Genomic DNA, 20,589 nt, shown 5'->3' with positions numbered 1-20,589 from the left:
AAAGATAGCAAGAGAACAAATAAAATTTGATAATAGGAGTAAATTAGAAAGTTGCTTAAATTGCATGCTCTATCTGAATCATTAAATAAAATATTAATGCTTTAGTATCCCTTTAAGCACCAGTATAAAGTAGACACTGACCCATTTTCAAGTAAATTTAGGTGACTATCAAAACAAATGATAAAAACAACTTTGAATTTGCTTGTTGACAATTATGAAGCTTTATTGCAAGAAAAATACCCTAAATGTTAAAATAACACATAGTTATAAACAGTATGCGGGATGTTATGTCACTTGAAGAGTCCCTTTGTTAGAGTCACAGCTTTTGCAAGAGCTCTATGTGGGACATCTAGGAATATATTTCGATTATTGCTACAATATAATGATGAACTTCTAAATGGAGAACACAAGCATGAGACAAATACTTGCAAGACGCACAAACACCAAATCATCTTTAGCTCAAAACATTCTAAATGATAACATTTTTGTGCATCATGTTTATCAATTCAGATCTTTGCGCGGTCAGTTTAGTGCACATAAAAACATAGGACTAGATTATGAGTGGAGTGCAAATATTTGCACCCAAGTGATGAGGGGTTTATTGCAAGTGATTGTGTTTGTCTGCCTTACCACTCATAATACGAGTTGAAAGTAAATGTAATTGCTTGAGCACAATCATGGTTTATGCTACAATGATTACTGCGACTTCAGAGCTCTGGTTAATTGTTTTGCGAAACATTCAAGTGTCACAAAACATCAAAAATACATTACAAAGTACAGTTAAACTCATAATAATACCATCTAATAAAAATTATGCAAAAAAATATTGTACACAAAAGTTATAAAGGCTCAAAGATATGAGGTCTCAGGGGTTAGAAAAAAAGGCAGGCAAAGAGCTTTAACATAGACATAAATATATATACATGTCTAAATATGTAAATATATTTGTGTAAATATATATATATATATATATATATATATATATATATATATGATAAATAAGAAAGGCACTCTCCGTATAATTAGTACAATAGCTTTACTAAGATGAACGTTTTCGGGGTCGCCCCCGTCCTCAGACCTTACAAAACAAGTGACATAGTAAACTATTTAAGTGTTTACCTGGTTTAAACACTTAAATAGTTCACTATGTCACTTGTTTTGTAAGGTCTGAGGACGGGGGCGACCCCGAAAACGTTCATCTTAGTAAAGCTATTGTACTAATTATACGGAGAGTGCCTTTCTTATTTATCATATATCAATGGTTTAAGTGCACCCCGGATGCTGGATTGAAGCAGTGAGTGTGGGATCCTTTTGTAAAATTATATATATATATATATATATATATGTGTTTTTGTGTGTGTGTACATATGTACTTATGTATTTATTTGTGTATTTACAGACATATACACATATATAAACACATAAATGTACACTTATTTAGACATATATACAAGTGCATTGGAGCTCTTTGCCATTAAGTAGATGAAAACATAAAAAAACATATTTATGTGATATATTTAATAACGGTTTTAAATATGTATTTATTTTGAATATTTAATGTTCAAATGTTCTTCACATAGCGGAATATGTTCTATATATATATATCTGTATATATCTATACCTATATACACTCATCTATATATATATATATATATATATATATATATATTTATATAAAAGTATAGATATATATTGTACCAAAATACCATCAGATTAAGCCCCCAGCTTGCCCGCTCTCCTAACAGCCGTTGCTGCGATTACAGGGCCCCAGCGATCCGTCTCGGCATCCCACGTGGAGAGACGCTGAGACCAGTCTGCCAGCAGCTGCGACTGCAACTCTCTAGGCGGGCACGGCCGCATGCTGCCTAGATTTAAAGGGCCAGTCACTAATTACAGAAACTCCCACCTGGAATGCCCAGGTGTGGGAGTCCCTATAAAACACTACTCAGTACCTCATTCTGTACTGAGTTATTGCCTAGGAAGGTCTTGTTTCCTGCTCCTTATCTAAAGGTCTCCTCTTTTGTATGCTTATCCTACTGCTGAGACCTAAGACCCCTGCTGTGATACTTGTGTATGCTTATACTGCTGCTGAGACCAAATACTTCTGCTGTGATACTTGGGTATGCTTATACTACTGCTGAGACCAAGGACCTCTGCCGTGATACTTGTGTATGCTTATCGTGCTGCTGAGACCAAAGACCTCTGCCGTGATACTTGTGTATGCTTATCGTGCTGCTGAGACCAAAGACCTCTGCTGTGATTAGTGGGTATGCTTATACTACTGCTGAGACCAAAGACCTCTGCTGTGATACTTCTGTATGCTTATACTACTGCTGAGACCAAAGACCTCTGATGTGATACTTGGGTATGCTTATACTACTGCTGGGACCAAATATCTCTGCTGTGATACTTGTGTATGCTTATACTACTGTAGAGACCAAAGACCTCTGCCGTGATACTTGTGTATGCTTATCCTGCTGCTGAGACCAAAGACCTCTGCTGTGATACTCGGTTATGCTTATACTACTGCTTAGACCAAAGACCTCTACCGTGATACTTGTGTATGCTTATACTACTGCTGAGACCAAAGACTTCTGCCGTGATACTTGTGTATGCTTATTCGACTGCTGAAACCAAAGACCTCTGCCATGATACTTGTGTATGCTTATCCAAGTGCTGAGACCAAAAACCTCTGCTGTGATACTTGTGTATGCTTATCCTACTGCTGATACCAAGCACCTCTGCTGTGATACTTGTGTATGCTTATACTACTGCTGAGACCAAAGTCCTCTGCTGTGATACTTGTGTATGCTTATCCTACTGCTGAGACCAAAGAGCTCTGCTGTGATACTTGTGTATATTTATCCTACTGCTGAGACCTAAGACCCCTGCTGTGATACTTGTATATGCTTATACTACTGCTGAGACCAAATACCTCTGCTGTGATACTTCTGTATGCTTATACTACTTCTGAGACAAAAGACCTCTGCTGTGATACTTGGGTATGCTTATACTACTGTCAAGAAAAAACAACAAGGAAGAGGCGCCAATGGTGCAGATCAATGGAGATTCTTATAGTGTGCCAATGGTGTATGAACATAGGGTACTCACAATTGGTAAAGGCAATCAATTATGGCAGTAGAAGCAGGCTGGATTTCAACAGCAATCCAGCTGGCTGTTCGTATAGGCAGCTCTCTACTGGCATCCAACAGGAGAGAATCTAAAAGTGCAAACAATAGATAGAGGCGCCAATGGTGCAGATCAATGGTGATTCGGTAACACTAGTAGCCAATGATATACAGGATACTCACATGTGTTGAAGGCAATCACTTATGCCTATAGAGACGGGCTGGATTTTAACAGCAATCCAGCTGGCTGATCCAAGGTGTAATGGAAGTACAGTGGGTGTCAGAACAGTAGCATAGCAAAGAAGATACCATACATAGCACTGAGAGTGGATATGTATAAAAACAGGTTTATTAAAACATATAAAAAAGGTTACCACTCATCTTTGTGTTAAATTGTATATGGTATATAAGGAAAACTATGCGACGCGTTTCTCAGATATACTGTTTCCTCAGGCATGTTTTCTAAGCAAATCTTTACCTCCTTATATAGGGCTATGCTACTAGAGAGACACCCATATCCCACCCCTAACAATTATCAAATGTCAGACCAATCAAAAACCATCATTTGGAACGACACCACCCCTGCTGCAATATAATACTATATATTTCTATGGGAGAAACTGTTATACATGAAATTTGTACATAAACTTGATGTTTCTTGTATTGCATGTTTACCCTTTAAGATTTAACAGTAACGTGATAGTTTTTGTAGTGAAAATGTAATGATTTAGGTGTTCGTAATTCCTATAATCTAATTAGATGTTGTAGCAATCAATCAAGATGTATTAGGGCAGCTCATAATGACGGCTCAGCGATACGTCTATTTAGGCATCAATCACAACGTTTTTACGCGGTAAAACACCTGCGATCCTTCTAACTACTAGTAAGAAAATAGCTGTCACTCAAAGGGGAAGCTTCCAATAAAAGTGCTGATACAGGCTAGTGCCTCTATTTCTGCTGTAACGGGCTGTATGCCATCATTGACGCCCATTTGTATCTCGGAACATATATCATTGGTCCCGAATCAAAGTAAACAAAGGCTCCCATTGGTCCTAACTACTGATGTCATTACTATAGAAAAAGCTGTTATTGGTCCGTGGTGGATGTAAACAAAGGCTCCCATTGGTCACACCTCTGGATAACAATGATACTATTGTTGCTATCAACATATGTTTTTGACAGTACGATCGCTATCAAAAATGACACCACTCATAACCAATTTTGAAAATTATACGATTAAAGTGGAAAATTGGTTGCTATGTGAGGAAAAAAGTGATTATTTTAATTTTGCAGAAAAACTAAAATTGCGTTAGTCAGGCTTTCTATCTGTAAAGGGCCAATGTGTATATGCAGTGATATAAGTGACAAATAAACTTACTCGTGATGGGTGCATACACTGTCAATGTAAGAGGTTGTCTAATATATATAAAATAAAAATGTATATATATACATATTTATACTAGTATATACATGGTGGTGATGTGTTAAACAAAATGAGAGACATTACATAGTGTTATTATAATGTATACAGGTACTAGCATTGATCATTCGTGAAAGCGTCAAATGACGATATATAAGTGGTGACTACAATTATCCTTATAAAACCTATTTCTTGGTCATTCAGTGAATATAATTATAAAATAGTGATAATAAAGAAAATATATATATAAATAAAAATGTTAGGACCATAAGTGAGAAGGATTAATATAACTATATATAAAATTATGAATGGCTAATGGAGACTCCATATCTACGATAAAAGAAGTGTAGTGAACAAGTGTTAGTGCCCTAAATAATTTTTTTTAAAAATAACTAAAGTTCAAACTACTTATGTATCCCGATATATTAACTGGATGTAACATAAGCAGCAGAGTGGGTGTCCCAAACATCCGGTAAGCAGGTCGTATGACCCATAAATCAATAAGAAAAGTCCCAACACCTCCCATTAGGACAAACAATAATTGTAACATTCAAATGTATACCTAAAAGGAGCATACTACCTTAGTCCCTAATAGAACCAATATTGTGGGGTCAAGCTAAACAAATGCCATGGAGTCAAGCTAAACAAATGCTATAGAATCTATAACTTCATTGAGCCCCGTAGGGAAAAGCGTTTGGAATTTGAAGATCCAATACGTTTCCCTTTGTCTCAGGCGAGTGAATCTATTATAATGATGACTACTGGGAACACTTTCTAAAGGTGTAATCCTAAACCTTTAGGTAGTAGTCAGTCATCATTATAATAGATTCACTCGCCTGAGACAAAGGGAAACGTATTGGATCTTCAAATTCCAAACGCTTTTCCCTAAGGGGCTCAATGAAGTTATAGATTCTATAGCATTTGTTTAGCTTGACTCCATGGCATTTGTTTAGCTTGACCCCACAATATTGGTTCTATTAGGGACTAAGGTAGTATGCTCCTTTTAGGTATACATTTGAATGTTACAATTATTGTTTGTCCTAATGGGAGGTGTTGGGACTTTTCTTATTGATTTATGGGTCATACGACCTGCTTACCGGATGTTTGGGACACCCACTCTGCTGCTTATGTTACATCCAGTTAATATATCGGGATACATAAGTAGTTTGAACTTTAGTTATTTTAAAAAATTTTATTTAGGGCACTAACACTTGTTCACTACACTTCTTTTATCGTAGATATGGAGTCTCCATTAGCCATTCATAATTTTATATATAGTTATATTAATCCTTCTCACTTATGGTCCTAACATTTTTATTTATATATATATTTTCTTTATTATCACTATTTTATAATTATATTCACTGAATGACCAAGAAATAGGTTTTATAAGGATAATTGTAGTCACCACTTATATATCGTCATTTGACGCTTTCACGAATGATCAATGCTAGTACCTGTATACATTATAATAACACTATGTAATATCTCTCATTTTGTTTAACACGTCACCACCATGTATATACTAGTATAAATATGTATATATATACATTTTTATTTTATATATATTAGACAACCTCTTACATTGACAGTGTATGCACCCATCACAAGTAAGTTTATTTGTCACTTATATCACTGCATATACACATTGGCCCTTTACAGATAGAAAGCCTGACTAACGCAATTTTAGTTTTTCTGCAAAATTAAAATAATCACTTTTTTCCTCAAATTTCATGTATAACAGTTTCTCCCATAGAAATATATAGTATTATATTGCAGCAGGGGTGGTGTCGTTCCAAATGATGGTTTTTGATTGGTCTGACATTTGATAATTGTTAGGGGTGAGATATGGGTGTCTCTCTAGTAGCATAGCCCTATATAAGGAGGTAAAGATTTGCTTAGAAAACATGCCTGAGGAAACAGTATATCTAAGAAACGCGTTGCATAGTTTTCCTTATATACCATATACAATTTAACACTAAGATGAGTGGTAACCTTTTTTATATGTTTTAATAAACCTGTTTTTATACATATCCACTCTCAGTGCTATGTATGGTATCTTCTTTGCTATGCTACTGTTCTGACACCCACTGTACTTCCATTACACCTTGGATAAGCCAGCTGGATTGCTGTTAAAATCCAGCCCGTCTCTATAGGCATAAGTGATTGCCTTCAACACATGTGAGTATCCTGTATATCATTAGCTACTAGTGTTACCGAATCACCATTGATCTGCACCATTGGCACCTCTATCTATTGTTTGCATGCTTATACTACTGCTGAGACCAAAGACCTCTGCTGTGATACTTGTGTATGCTTATACTACTGCAGAGACCAAAGACCTCTGCCATGATACTTGTATATGCTTATCCTGCTGCTGAGACCAAAGACCTCTGCTGTGATATTCAGTTTTCCTTTTACTACTGCTGAGACCAAAGACCTCTACCGTTATACTTGTGTATGCTTATACTACTGCTGAGACCAAAGACCTCTGCCGTGATACTTGTGTATGCTTATACTACTGTTGAGACCAAAGATCTCTGCTGTGATACTTGTGTATGCTTATCCTACAACTGAGACCAAAGATCTCTGCTGTGATACTTGTGTATGCTTATACTACTGCTGAGACCAAAGATCTCTGCTGTGATACTTGTATATGCTTATACTACTGCTGAGACCAAAAACTTGCTGGGTTCTGTTGCTGAGAGACTTGTGTTTACTTATATATGCTCTCTTGTTCCTGGACATTCCTCACCAACAGTACCTGCTGGGTTCTGTGCTTGCTGAGAGACCTGTGCTTACTTATATATGCCCTCTTGTTCCTGGACATTCCTCAGCAAAAGTACCCGCTGGGTTCTGTGCTTACTGAGAGACTTGTGTTTACTTTTATATGCTCTCTTGTTCCTGGACATTCCCCACCAACAGTACCTGCTGGGTTCTGTGCTTGCTAAGAGACCTGTGCTTACTTATAAATGCCCTCTTGTTCCTGGACATTCCTCAGCAAAAGTACCCGCTGGGTTCTGTGCTTACTGATAGACTTGTGTTTACTTTTATATGCTCTCTTGTTCCTGGACATTCCTCACCAACAGTACCCGCTGGGTTCTGTGCTTGCTGAGTGACTTGTGTTTACTTATATATGCCCTCTTGTTCCTGGACATTCCTCACCAACAGTACCCGCTGGGTTCTGTGCTTGCTGAGAGACCTGTGCTTACTTATATATGTAAGAAAATTTGGGGGGTGCTGGCGCTAAAAACAGCTTAGGGACAGTCTATATAATCTGTGAAAAATTCAAATAGGATATTTGACAGGATAGTCTGAAATTTTATGTGGCTGATGCAATAGCTGTGAATTATATTACTTGTAACAATTTCCAGGGTTTTGATTGGGAGACCCTACCCTGTGCTTGGCTTATTAGGGGTCCTAAGCGCCAGCTTATTTCTGTTCTCACCTAACTTACTTATATATGCCCTTTTGTTCCTGGACATTCCTCACCAAAAGTACACGCTGGGTTCTGTGCTTACTGAGAGACTTGTGTTTACTTTTTTATGCTCTCTTGTTCCTGGACATTCCTCACCAAAGTACCCGCTGGGTTCTGTGCTTGCTGAGAGACCTGTGCTTACTTATATATGCCCTCTTGTTCCTGGACATTCCTCACCAATAGTACGCGCTGGGTTCTGTGTTTTCGGTGAGACTTGTGTTTACTTATATATGCCCTCTTGTTCCTGGACATTCCTCACAACAGTACCTGCTGAGAGACCTTTGTTTACTTATATATGCTCACTTGTTCCTGGACATTCCTCACCAACAGTACCCGCTGGGTTCTGTGCTTGCTGAGAGACCTGTGCTTACTTATATATGCTCTCTTATTCCTGGACATTCCTCACCAACAGTACCCACTGGGTTCTGTGCTTGCTGAGAGACCTGTGCTTACTTATATATGCTCTCTCTATATATGCTCTCTAGTTCCTACTGCTGAGACCTAAAACCCCTGCTGTGATACTTGTATATGCTTATACTACTGCTGAGACTTAAGACATCTTCTGTGATACTTATATATGCTCTCTTGTTTCTGGACATTTCACAACATACCTCACCAACAGTTCCTGCTGGGTTCTGTGCTTGCTGAGAGACTTGTGTTTACTTTTATATGCTCTCTTGTTCCTGGACATTCCTCACCAACAGTACCCACTGGGTTCTGTGCTTGCTGAGAGACCTGTGCTTACTTATATATGCCCTCTTGTTCCTGGACATTCCTCACCAATAGTAACCACTGGGTTCTGTGTTTTTGGAGATACTTGTGTTTACTTATATATGCCCTCTTGTTCCTGGACATTCCTCACAACAGTACCTGCTGGGTTCTGTACTTGCTGAGAGACCTTTGTTTACTTATATATGCTCACTTGTTCCTGGACATTCCTCACCAACAGTACCCGCTGGGTTCTGTGCTTGCTGAGAGACCTGTGCTTACTTATATATGCTCTCTTATTCCTGGACATTCCTCACCAACAGTACCCACTGGGTTCTGTGCTTGCTGAGAGACCTGTGCTTACTTATATATGCCCTCTTGTTTCTGGACATTTCTCATCAACAGTACCCCCTGGGTTATGTGCTTGCTGAGTGACTTGTGTTTACTTATATATGCCCTCTTGTTCGTGGACATTCCTCACCAACAGTACCCGCTGGGTTCTGTGCTTGCTGAGAGACCTGTGCTTACTTATATATGCAAACAGTTACACACAGGTGGAGAGGATCCAGCAGTAAATGGACCGAGGATGTAGGATTAAAAAGTATCTTTATTGTAATAATAATCATAAAAATGTGTTTTGAGCAAATCACAAAAAGTAGCAATATCACAGCCAAAAACGTGTCAGCCTAACAACTTAGTAGCTAAAGATCCAACATGTTTCGTGCCATTACAGCACTTCGTCAGGTATAGTAAAGGGTTAACTGTTCACATGTTAAATACCTCTTTGGTCCAATCAGAGATGCTGATTTGATTTATCCACTCCTAGTGCTCAATTTTAAATCGTCATAAAATTTTAAAAGCACATAATTTGCATATTCAGATCAGATCAAGTATAGTAACACGAGAACAATATAAAAGAAATGATTACTTGTATACAAATGCTAAAATACAGAAAAAAGATACTAAGTTGGAAATGATCTCAATTAGAATGAATTAACAATTCAATAGTGGTTTGAAGACTGAATAACATGAACTATGTTATTTAGGTAGTATCATTATACACTGTCTAAGTTATTCCAACTAAAGCTTACACTGTGTATCGACAGATATATCATAGCCAAAGATAGACTGATTTAAATATTAAAACCATTGCTTTCTTTTTAAAAATGGTATTATATAACACTATAATAATAGATTCCAAAAATGTGAGTTAGAAAAGATGTTTTGCTGAGAGACCTGTGCTTACTTATATATGTTCCTGGACATTCCTCACCAATAGTGCCCGCTGGGTTCTGTGTTTTCGGAGAGACCTGTGCTTACTTATATATGCTCTCTTATTCCTGGACATTCCTAACCAACAGTACCTGCTGGGTTCTGTACTTGCTGAGAGACCTTTGTTTACTTATATATGCTCTCTTATTCCTGGACATTCCTCACCAACAGTACCGGCTGGGTACTGTGCTTGCTGAGAGACCTGTGCTTACTTATATATGCTCTCTTATTCCTGGACATTCCTCACCAACAGTACCCACTGGGTTCTGTGCTTGCTGAGAGACCTGTGCTTACTTATATATGCTCTCTAGCTCCTGGACATTCCTCACCAACAGTATCCGCTGGGTTCTGTGCTTGCTGAGAGACTTGTGTTTACTTATATATGCCCTCTTGTTCCTGGACATTCCTCACCAACAGTACTCGCTGGGTTCTGTGCTTGCTGAGAGACTTGTGTTTACTTATATATGCCCTCTTGTTCCTGGACATTCCTCACCAACAGTACTCGCTGGGTTCTGTGCTTGCTGAGAGACTTGTGTTTACTTATATATGCTCTCTTGTTCCTGGACATTCCTCACCAACAGTACCCACTGGGTTCTGTGCTTGCTGAGAGACTTGTGCTTAAAGTTTTTATTGTAAAAACTTTATCTGGTTCCATATTGACCTCAATTTGATTTAACTGTTTCTGCGTTACATTTCTTTAGTAAAGTTTATTCAAGAAAATATTTTCTTTGTTTTGGTTTTCCATTCCTGCGTACTGAGTTCCAGAAACATCCTCACACAGATATATGTAGAAATATGAGAATATGCAATCGGGTTTGCTCAAGAGTGGGGTCTTTTTTTCCACTTTTTTTCTCTATTGACCTCCATTTTTGTTTCTCTATTGACCCTGATATTCTAACTTCGGTTTTTTGCACTAGTCGGGTTACTGTGAGAATGAAAACAGCTTACTTTCAAGTCCTATTATGAACGCAACCTGACGAGGCAAAAAAATTACTTCTAGCACAATTAACACTCGAACAGTAGTGTTAATTTGCGATCCACTCGTAATCTGGCCTCTAGTTTTCTTAAGGTGTGTTATTGAAATATTACATATAAAATATTTAAAAAGATATATATATATATATATATATATATATATATATATATATATATATATATATATATAAATGATTAATAATACAAATTAATCTATCTATAGGAATATATATGCAGGTATAGGTATATACACACATATATAGATAGCTATGTGTATTTAAGAATATAAAGGACATTATCCTGTAAGTGAAGAACATAGCAATGTGAAATATGTACAGTACATCTACAGTAAAATACATTAATAAATAACTACATATGTATACACATCTATATATATATATATGTATATATATATATATATATATATATATATATATATATATATATATATATATATATACACACATACATATATATACATACATATACATATTTAGACATGTATATGTATGTATCTCTATGTTAAAGCCCTTTGCAGCATGAGACCTCATATCTTTGAGCCCTTATAACTTTTTAAAAAAATAATTATATGAGATAGTGTTATTATGAGTGTAACTGTACTCTTAATTGTATTTCTGATGTAATTTGTGACACTTTTTATTTGAGCATAACTGTTACTAGAGTTTTGAGGCCGCGCTATCTTGACGTGTGTTAAATTCAATTGCACTCGAGCAAAAGTGTTTACTTTCTACTTGTAATATGCATGCTACTTTTGACTTGTGCAAATACCCGCAACAAACCAGATATTACTTGCACAACAGTTAGTGCGCCACTTGTAATCTAACCGTCTGTTGGCAAATCCAAATTCTCACCACATTGAAAAATTACACATGGCGCCTCACTGACTTAACAGAAATTAAAATGTTTTGGGCTTTGACCTTGGTGATGGGTATAGGTGATGGGTATAGTGAAGTAACCTAGCATACGTTCCTACTGGCACCAGCACCCCATTCTGACTACCACTCTTGTTCCTGTTATTATGAAGAGGGATAGATTTCATTAGCTGCTGCAGTTTCTTCATTTTATTGATACTCCCCAGTGCCCCCCTAGCAATAATCTCTTGCATGACAGGCTATACAAAATACAGCCCCTGATTAAACACCTATCTGAAATGTTTTCTGAAAATTACACCCCTGACCAGAACATCTGTGTAAATTAATCCCTCATGAAATTTAAGGGAAGATTACTTTTAAAACAAAATATTCCATCTAAGCTTTCACGCTATAGAATCAAAGTTTATAAATTGTGCAAATGCACTAAATATTATACTGGGGGATTTTGCATGTATGAAGGAATAGATAGCCATCTTGATCCACATTGGTTCTCAGATTCAACTGGCAAAAATGGCAAGATTGTGTGGAATCTCCCCCTACCCTTGCTGAATAAAGGCTTCCATCTATGGCTGGGCAACTATTATACCAGTATAGATTTGTTTAAAAATGTATTTTATTTCAAAACCCTAGCCTGTGGCATAGTAGGCACAAATCACACAAGTTTCCCACAAAAGCTGACATACGGCAAAAAATGTAGAGGCACAACATCAGCTTTATGCTATGATGAAGTGATGACCCTTCGATACATTGACAAAAAAGATATGTACATGCTGTCCACAATGCATGATGAAACTACCGTGCCAGTGTCTGTCAGGGAAAAATATGGAATAAGCCAAAAACCAAAGAGCATTGTTCAGTGCAACAAATATAAGGGGGGGATTTTCCTGTGAGTGTGCGGCGATGACGTCATCACTGCACGTCTCTCCCCTTCTGAAGCCAACCTGGATCTCCTGTGGTGCGAATCCTGCGCCTATGTAAGTCTGTCACTTACTATATTCACTGCCCAAGTATAGGCGTTGCTTAGTGTGCTCCAGGGTGTTGTATTGCTTTATGCTGGACTCTGTTGCTGTACTCTGATTGTTTGACCACTCTGCCTGTTTAACCCCTGAACTGCTGGATTGCTATACTGTTGCTCAACTCTGCCTGCCTGACCACTCTGCCTGCTAAACCCCTGAACTGCTGGATTTCTATACTGTTGCTGAACTCTGCTTGTCTGACCATTCTGCCTGCTTAACCCCTGAACTGCTGGATTGCTATACTGTTGCTCAACTCTGCCTGCCTGACCACTCTGTCTGCTTAACCCCTAAACTGTTGGATTGCTATACTGTTACTGAACTTTGCCTGTCTGGTCCTTCTATTGGTTTACCCTTGTACTGTTAAACTGCTGGATTTCCTTTTGTTGCTCACTCCTGCCTATTCCTGATCCTTCTATTGGTTTACCCCTGAACTGCTTTACTGCTGGATTGTCTTCCTGTTGCCTCCAAGGACTACCCTGCCTATTGTGAGTATTGCTTACCTCATTTTACAAACTCTCTCTGCTCTGGGATATTTCCTATCATTTCACTTGACGCTGGGATAAGAAGACTATTGGCCAGGTTTGGTCTGATAGAGGAATATCCCACGAGCATTAAAGGTAGATTTTTCAGTGCATACAAACATATCTGGTTCAGTGTAAAAGCTTGGAACAAAAAAAACGTGTTCATGGGGGTATTGTTGTACTTGTGGGACATAGATGAACAGGAATATGGATGTTTTATAGCAGTAAAAGATATGATAAGGATGATAATAAAAATAGCTAAAGGGCAGTGTTTGTGTGAAAAACACAACAACAACAAAATATGTCCACTTAATTTGGCCAGGCTTTGTGACTATGTGGCTACAAAAAAAAAAAGACTGGGCATACCCCTTTTGTAATACCTTGGGTTATCTACATTTGCAAATGGTATGCCATCATGGGTGAAATTTTCATTCCAGAGCTACTACAATGTCTCAATGGGGGGTACTGTTGTACACATGGGACATCAGTGAACACAAATATGGGTGTTTTATAGCAGTAAAACATATAAGGATGTTAATGATATCAACAGCTAAATAGCAGGGTTTGTGTGAAAAACGCAAAACAAAATATGACCAATAAATTTGTCCAGTGTTGTAAGTAAGTGGCTACAAACAAAGGGGCAGATTTAACAAGGTCCGTATCGGCCTCAATGCCTCTGTTTCCGTGCGAAACAGGAGTCAAGAAGCAGCAGTCTTAAGGCCACTGCTCCTTAACTCGTCCGCCGCCTCTGAGGCTGCGGACATCAATCCGCCTGATTGAGGGCCAGAACCAGAACTGCTTGTGTAATGTTGCATTCAGCAATGTGGGGCGGACATAATCGCTGCAGCGTATCATGTCCGACAGATGGTAAATTGGCCCCAAAGACTGGACATACTCCTTTTAGAATACCATGGGTTGTCTACTTTTGGAAATAGTATGCCATGATGAGTGTAATTTTATTTCCTGGTCTGCCATACTGTTTCAAAGGTGACATAGGCCCAGAAAATCAATGGCATCTATGAACAAAGGTTGCTCTGTAGCCCTTGTGGGGCAGGTATGCACATGCGAGCTTGCTTTCCGCAATGTTAGAAGCAGACATATATTTAGACATGTATATGCAGGTATCTCTATGTTAAAACCCTTTGCAGCCTTTTTTTTTCTAACACCTGGGCCCTTATATCTTTGAGCCATTATAACTTTTTTTTATAAATGTTTTTAAAATATTTTTTTTATTAGACTGTGTTATTATGAGTGTAACTGTACTTTTAAATGTATTTTTGATGTGTTTTGTTACCAGTTAACCAGAGTTCTGATGTTGCGATATCCTGGCGTGCATTAAATTAAATTGCGCTCAAGCAAACACTATTACTTTCAACTTGTAATATACACCTGCTACTTCCAATGCCTGCAAAGACCCACAGTATTCCCCTTATCGCTTGTGCACAACAGTTAGTGCGTCACTTGTGATCTAGCCCTAAATGTGGTATATAAGACTCTTGCTCAGTGACTATCAACTTTAAAAGACTTGTATTACAATTTTCATTATTGAAACAGAAAAACACTGAATAAATGTTTATTATTTTTGAGGATAAGCTAGTAGGGCACTGATGATTAGTTTATGGATTCATGGGCAGTTTCTGGAAAATGTATGGGAATCACTTATGTAGAAGATTCCAAGAACAAAAACTCCCAATATACAAGCTAAGGAGATCCAACCTTCATATTGTCAGTCTCTTAAATATCTATATCACCCTCATTCTAGTAACACATTCTAAGGGAATTTACTTCCAGTGTGCTTGTATTACAACAGGGGCACTTTTAGGAATTTATTACAAATAAAAACTATATTATTCAGGTCTGTCCCAGAACAATTTGAGAAATGCTGTTTTTTTGTTGTTGTTTTTGTTTTTTGCATATAAACCCTGTATTACATTATAGCTTTGCATTTTTTTCTACTTATCTTAAACCTTTTGAATAAAAAAAAAATGACAACAATAATTGGTAAAGCAAATACCAAATACCAATCAATGAGAGTAAAAACAATGCAAAGTTTACATTGATTTCGCACAAATGCATGAAAGAAACTGAGACTTGTGTACCTGAAAATCTGCTATGGTGCAAAAACTCCATCTGCAAACATTGACCAGCCTTCTTTGCTAAAAGATATGGAGTACTGTAGACAGGATCTCCTGTTGTGCACATGAGGTCTGCTCCACTAAACACTAATATCATAGTTTCCAACACATCTGGTTTACTCACTGCAGCACACAAAGCCTATGGGGAAGTTATGAATGAACATGTATTAAACTTACTACAATGTAAATATCATTAGGACAAACACTGACAACAAATGCTAAAACACTATTTTATACTTATATTTATATATAAATCAATTAAAGATAAAAAGCACACTCCCACTCGCAGCCAGAATAAGGACCAGGGTGCAATAGAATCCAAATAACAAAAGTCCTATGATAGCACTCCCTGGATTTAACACACAGCAAATTTTAATATGAACGTTTTCGGAGCATTCACTCCTTCCTCAGACGTCAGGAAGTCTGAGGAAGGAGTGAATGCTCCGAAAACGTTCACATTTAAATTTGCTGTGTGTTAAATCCAGAGAGTGCAATCATTGGACTTTTGTTATATTTATATATATATATATATATATATATATATATATATATATATATATATATATATATATATATATATATAAACCAAAATTCATTAAAATTATGGGGTGAGATAAAAAACTGAAATTAAAATCCTCCATGTCTCAAAATTAAGACAATGTAAATATTTGCATAGGAAATTAGCACATCTAGGCAAGTATCCCCGCTTGCTTTTCCCCAGAAATAACTCATATACAATGTTACCAATGCACAAGAGAATTCTGGGTAAGTTATGCAAATGAGATATGCAAATTCTCAGTTTTTTTGCTTCAAAATAATACTGTTTTAACACAGCTACCTTTTAACAGGATTATTACAGCAAACCAGAAATCACTCACTAGACAGCCTGTTTCATTCTTTTTGGAACTCATCAGTAGGATATAGATTTCTGGTTGCTGCATTGGTAAAGCTTTTTTCAAGGTTAAACCAAAATTCATTAAAATTATGGGGGGAGATAAAATACTGAAATTAAAATCCTCCATGTCTCAAAATGAAATCAATGTAAATATTTGCATAGGAAATTAGCACATCTAGGCAAGATCCCCGCTTGCTTTTCCCCAGAAATAACTCATATACAATGTTACCAATGCACAAGAGAATTCTGGGTAAGTTATGCAAATTAAATATGCAAATTCTAATTTTTTTTTGCTTCAAAATAATACTGTTTTAACACAGCTATTCTTATAACAGGATTATTACAGCAAACCAGAAACCACTCACTAGACAGCAAGCGGGGATACTTGCCTAGATGTGCTAATTTCCTATGCAAATATTTACATTGATAATTTTGAGACATGGAGGATTTTAATTTCAGTTTTTTATCTCCCCCCATAATTTTAATGAATTTTGGTTTAACCTTGAAAAAAGCTTTACCAGAAATCTATCTCCTACTGATGAATTCCAAAAAGAACGAAACAGGCTGTCTAGTGAGTGATTTCTGGTTTGCTGTAATAATCCTGTTAAAAGGATAGCTGTGTTAAAACAGTATTATTTTGAAGCAAAAAAACTGAGAATTTGCATATCTAATTTGCATAACTTACCCAGAATTCTCTTGTGCATTGGTAACATTGTATATGAGTTATTTCTGGGGAAAAGCAAGCGGGATACTTGCCTAGATGTGCTAATTTCCTATGCAAATATTTACATTGATTTATATATATATATATATATATATATATATATATATATATATATATATATATATATATATATATATATATATATATATATATATATATATATACATATACATATACCAGATAGTGTGGTTATTTCAAAAGATAATAATATTGTAACAAAAATATAACTTTTTATTCAAATTAAGGATATGTTATTTTCATTACAAGGAAGGGGTTACCAGACAGAAGATTTTGTGCTCAGGTATATTTTCAATTTCAATCTAAACAGCACCTACCGGTCATTTCTAAATAGAAAAACTGGGGATGCAGCTTGTCTAGAAAGTGCTGCGGAATCTGTTGGCACTCTACAAATACCTGATGATAATAATAATAATAATAATTAACCCCTCCATGCAAGGCCTATTAAAAAAATCACTAAACATAATATGCATGGTTGTTTATTTGGACTTAAATGTTTTGTAGTGCATTTTACCATAAAAACAGCCGATCTTTGGTTCATCACCTGGCTAATGCTTGTTGATTGATGGCTAAATGTAGCGAACAATCATCAAGAGCTACCCAGGGGGCTGAACCAAAAATGGGCCGTCTTGTAAGATTAGATTCCTATGGCTAAATTTAGAGTTTGGTGTTAGCGGTCAAAAGCAGCGTTAAGGGGTCCTAACGCTGCTTTTTACCACCCGCTGGTATTTAGAGTCAGCCAGGAAAGGGTCTAATGCTCACTTCCTTACTGCAACTCCAGGCTACCGCAGATCCCCTTACGCCAATTGCGTATCCTATATTTTCTATGGGATCTGCCTAACGCCAGTATTTGGAGTCTTGGAAGAAGTGAGCAGTAGAGCCTCTACCGACAAGACTCCTACCGACAAAAAAAGTCAGTAGTTAAGAGCTTTATGTGCTAATGCGGGAATATAAAGCTCTTAACTACTGTGCTATAAAGTACACTAACACCCATAAACTACCTATGTACCCCAAAACCGAGGACCCCCCACATCGCCGCCACTATAATAAAAAAATGTAACCCTTAATTTGCCGACCGGACACCGCCGCCACCTACATTATCCATATGAACCCCTAATCTGCTGCCCCTAACCTCGCCGACACCTACATTATATTTATTAACCCCTAATCTGCCCCCCCTCCCAACGTCGCTGCTACTTAAATACACTTATTAACCCCTAATCTGCCAACCGGACCTCGCCGCCACTATAATAAATGTATTAACCCCTAAACCGCCGCACTCCCGCCTTGCAAACACTATAATAAATAGTATTAACCCCTAATCTGCCCTCCCTAACATTGCCGCCACCTACCTACAATTATTAACCCCTATTCTCCTGCCCGCAACTTCGCCGCTACTATAATAAAGTTATTAACCCCTAAACCTAACTCTAACCCTAAACCTAACACCCCCTAACATAAATATAATTTAAATTAAACAAAATAATATTCCTAAAATTAAATAAATTAATCCTATTTAAAACTAAATACTTACCTATCAAATAAACCCTAATATAGCTACAATATAACTAATAGTTGCATTGCAGCTATTTTAGGATTTATATTTATTTTACAGGCAACTTTGTATTTATTTTAACTAGATACAATAGCTATTAAAAAGTTAATAACTATTTAATAGCTACCTAGTTAAAATAAATACAAAATTACCTGTAAAATAAATCCTAACCTAAGTTACAAATACACCTAACACTACACTATCATTTAATTAATTAAATAAATTACCTACAATTAGCTAAACTAAAATACAATAAAATAAACTATTCTATAATACAAAAAACAAACACTAAATTACAAAAAATAAAAAATAATTACAAGAAGTTTAAACTAATTACACCTAATCTAAGCCTCCTAATCAAATAAAAAATCCCTCCAAAATAAAAAAATACCCTACCCTATTGTAAACTACAAAAGTAATCAGCTCTTTTACCAGCCCTTAAAATGGCTTTTTGCGGGGCATTGCCCCAAAGTAATCAGCTCTTTTACCTGAAAATAAAAATACAATACCCCCCAACATTACAACCCACCACCCACATACCCCTACTCTAACCCACCCAAACCCCCTTAAAAAAACCTAACACTAACCCCCTGAAGATGTCCCTACCTTGAGTCATCTTCACTCAGCCGAGCCGAATTCTTCATCCAACCAGGGCAAGAAGATGTCCTCCATCCCGTAGAAGTCTTCATCCAACTGGGGCAAGAAGAGGTCCTCCATCCGGTAGAAGTCTTCATCCAGGTGGCGTCTTCAATCTTCATCCATCCGGAGCGGAGCCATCTTCAAAGGAGCCAACGCGAAGCCATCCTCTTCAACCAGCCATTTTCACGACGAATGAAGGTTCCTTTAAGGGACGTCATCCAAGATGGTGTCCCTTCAATTCCGATTGGCTTATAGGATTCTATCAGCCAATCGGAATTAAGGTAGAAAAAATCTGATTGGCTGATAGAATTCTACCTTAATTCCGATTGGCTGATAGAATTCTGTCAGCCAATCGGTAATAAAGGGACGCAATCTTGGATGATGTCCCTTAAAGGAACCTTCATTCGTCCGGAAGTCGTCGGTTTAAGAGGATGGCTCTGCATCGGCTCCTTTGAAGATGGCTCCGCTCCGGATGGATGAAGATTGAAGACGCCGCCTGGATGAAGACTTCTACCGGATGGAGGACCTCTTCTTGCCCCGCTTGGATGAAGACTTCTACCAGATGAAGGACCTCCTCTGCGCACCTTGGATGAAGAATTCAGCTTGGCTGGGTAAAGACGACTCAGGGTAGGATGATCTTCAGGGGCTTAGCGATAGTTTTTTTTAAGGGGGGTTTGGGTGGGTTAGAGTAGGGGTATATGGGTGGTGGGTTGTAATGTTGGGGGGGGGTATTGTATTTTTATTTTCAGGTAAAAGAGCTGATTACTTTGGGGCAATGCCCCGCAAAAAGCCCTTTTAAGGACTGGTAAAAGAGCTGATTACTTTTGTAGTTTAGAATAGGTTAGGGCATTTTTTTATTTTGGGGGGATTTTTTATTTTATTAGGGGGCTTAGATTAGGTGTAAATAGTTTAAACTTCTTGTAATTATTTTTTATCTTTTGTAATTTAGTGTTTGTTTTTTGTATTATAGAATAGTTTATTTTATTGTATTTTAGTTTAGCTAATTGTAGGTTATTTATTTAATTAATTGAATGATAGTGTAGTGTTAGGTGTATTTGTAACTTAGGTTAGGATTTATTTTACAGGTAATTTTGTCTTTATTTTAACTAGGTAGCTATTAAATAGTTATTAACTATTTAATAGCTATTGTACCTAGTTAAAATAAATACAAAGTTGCCTGTAAAATAAATATAAATCCTAAAATAGCTACAA

The 20,589-nt window shown here is 37.0% G+C and overlaps 1 protein-coding gene across 1 annotated transcript in view; it reads right to left on the bottom strand.

The window, feature by feature from the left end:
- The window catches only part of ARAP2 (ArfGAP with RhoGAP domain, ankyrin repeat and PH domain 2), a 626,699-nt gene that overhangs the window by 338,611 nt on the left and 267,499 nt on the right, over window positions 1-20,589 (bottom strand). The window contains exon 14 of the mRNA XM_053704072.1: window positions 15,511-15,685. Within this exon, the coding sequence (XP_053560047.1) occupies window positions 15,511-15,685 (175 nt within the window). The remainder of the gene's footprint in view (window positions 1-15,510; window positions 15,686-20,589) is intronic.

This window comes from Bombina bombina, chromosome 2 (assembly GCF_027579735.1).
Source record: "Bombina bombina isolate aBomBom1 chromosome 2, aBomBom1.pri, whole genome shotgun sequence".
Lineage (NCBI taxonomy): Eukaryota > Metazoa > Chordata > Amphibia > Anura > Bombinatoridae > Bombina > Bombina bombina.
This window is presented reverse-complemented; position numbering and strand designations above follow the sequence as displayed.